Source organism: Etheostoma spectabile, chromosome 9 (assembly GCF_008692095.1).
Source record: "Etheostoma spectabile isolate EspeVRDwgs_2016 chromosome 9, UIUC_Espe_1.0, whole genome shotgun sequence".
Lineage (NCBI taxonomy): Eukaryota > Metazoa > Chordata > Actinopteri > Perciformes > Percidae > Etheostoma > Etheostoma spectabile.
In genome coordinates, this window is record NC_045741.1 from 4,251,352 (window position 1) to 4,253,984 (window position 2,633).

General features: G+C 37.6%; 1 protein-coding gene across 1 annotated transcript in view; it reads right to left on the minus strand.

Annotated features, from left to right (window-relative positions):
- The window catches only part of si:dkey-196h17.9 (uncharacterized), a 59,045-nt gene that overhangs the window by 55,650 nt on the left and 762 nt on the right, over window positions 1-2,633 (minus strand). The window contains exons 2-3 of the mRNA XM_032526181.1: window positions 1,241-1,658; window positions 815-932 (exon numbers count right to left, since the gene is read on the minus strand). Coding sequence (XP_032382072.1) covers window positions 815-932; window positions 1,241-1,658 — 536 coding nt within the window. The remainder of the gene's footprint in view (window positions 1-814; window positions 933-1,240; window positions 1,659-2,633) is intronic.

The following is a 2,633-nucleotide window of genomic DNA, read 5'->3' on the forward strand; positions in this document are numbered from 1 at the left end:
ATGTCAACTAGCATGTTAGTTAGCAGTAATTAGCCTGTGTCTATGTTATCTCCTAACAAATACCTACCTCTCCGTCTGCTGATTGGGAATGATTGAGATTTCTCTTTGCACACACTGCTAATGATTTGGTTCTTACCAAGATAAAAAAAAACAGGACCCGCTGTTTTCGGCGCCGGATGTTTTTTTAAAAACATTCATATGTTAAAAAAATATTTGCATTTAACGTGGAGTGGTTAAATGGCTAACTGCTTCTGAATATTAAGCATCTTTCTGGGAAGATTAGCTACCAAACATGAAAGCAGCAGGAATACGTGGTGAAATTGGGCAAACATGGCTACAGAAATCACAGCGAAATGTGACATAGCCAATGTTAATTTATGTATACAGACTCAAAGCTAAACATGAGACTTTGTGAATCTGGAGCAGTTGTCAGTGAAGTAATCTGTTCTTAAAATAGTTTTTTGGAGGTTAGACTTCCTGAAATACCTGAAAATTCCTTTAAATGTTAATTTAATAGTTTTTTACAGCCTCAAAACACAAAGTGGCCATAATATCGCTGTTTACTTGGAGATAAGCTGAGATTGCTGCTTTCATTTAGTTTCATGTCCCTCATGTAGAGGCCCCGTTACCAAGTAACCAAAATATTTTCACCACAGCGATGCATTGTGTTCTGGGAATTAACCTACTCCCATGACTCCATTACACAAAGACACACATTAATAAATATCTCATAAAAGGTGTAGAAGGCTACAACAAAATACCAAATATAAGCATAAGCAGCCCAAACACTGTAAGAGGAAGGTAGTATTCTCACCATCACATGTCCCAGCAGTTTGTCCTTTGCTTTTACCGCCAACTCTGTGAACAGCAGGATGTCAACTTTTTTCATGGGATCCATTTCTTGCGGGCCAGACTGACCACATGGCTCCTGGCTGGGAAAGTACCACAAACATCAAAATCAGAAGTGGGCAGCTGCTTGTGTCACATCTGCATCAAATATACGCTGTTCAGAAATAATAAGAGTTATCCACAAATATCCATGGTGTACTTATACAGCAGCAGTTACTGTGGTCCATACAGCGGCATTTTAGTTTTTGAGGTATGTACGAATGGTTCATGAGAACAGCCTGCTGAATTAGAAATACAGGCTTGTCTCTATTATAAGCCTACTTAAAATAAAGGCCTCTACAGTTGATATGATGAAAGATACAATATGCAGTAAATATGCAGAAATAGATACCTCAGATATGTATCTTGGAGCCACTGCATCAGCTCAAAGCAATTCTTGGAGGAGCTGCTTTGGTTGAGTAGATCATGGAGGTGTTCAAATGTCTTCCGTTGGTAGCTTTCAATCAGACACTCCATCAACCCCATTTGTTTCAACAGGGGGCCCAGCTTCACAAGCTCTTGGTGCACAGTGTCCTGCACATCCAACAGGTGCCGCAAGAGGTTCTGGTCCACGTCTACCGGTGGCTTTGGGAAGCGCTGGGACACACAACTTTGTATGAGGCGTGTGCGGTCGGCATCAGGGGCCACACCCAGAAGTTCAGCCAGTTGCTGACTGCTGATCTGTTCTTCACTCTGCAGGTGTTGTTCCTCGTTCCTGTTGGAATGGTTCTGAGCCATAACGGCACAACAGGTACTGTCCGGTTCCATATCTATTAAAAAAGTCAATGCAAATTTGTTATAGTTTATTGTACGCTGTAAATATTACTTTAAAATACAAATACATTATACGTGAATAGTATAGAATAGAATGCCTTTAATGTCATTATACACAAGTGCAATACCTGTGCAAAAAGATTGAAGCAACCCCTTTACAGTGTCAACACAAAATATAAAACTATAAAATAAAAAAATATAAAATTTAAGTAGTGAAGAAAAAATGGAATGGGAATGTGGTGCACAGTCCTGAGAGCAACTATATACATATATAAAGTAGTAGAAGGAGAAAGGGTTTGTATACGTGTATGTTGTGTATGTTGCTAATGTAATGTAACTAAGGAATTAATACGAGATAATAATATTTATATTTATATATAATATTTGAGATAATTGTACTTCACTTGAGTACATTTCACATATATATATATTTGTTTTAATCTCATGTCATTTTCTCCTTCTACTCCACTGAAAGCATTGCACTTTTACTTTTAATTATTTGATAATCACTTTTCATGTAAAAAAAATGTATGGCTCCGAAAGATTTGTTAATTCTTATGATAATGTTAATGTTTTAGTTATAATGTTGAGGTTTGGACTGTTGGTTGGACAACACATAACTGAAGGTGTCACTTTGGGCTCTAGGTAATTGTGACGAACATTTGTCACTATATTCAGAATTCTTACAAAAAACATCAATCCATTGCTGAAAATAATCAGCCGATTCATCCATAATGGAAAATTATGGAGAAACCCCCTTGGATAATTCATTGGGAAAACCTCGGTGGTCCTCTGACTTTTTGTCTAGCGCCATCATCAGGCTAAACTTTCGCTTTGTCAAATTCTTTGGTTAATGACCAAATATCTGCAAAACTAATGATATTCTTAGTAGCCTCAGCTGTACTTAGTCCTGTGCTTAGTCCTAATTGTAAAACCCTTACACACACATACACACCATTAATCTATGCTCA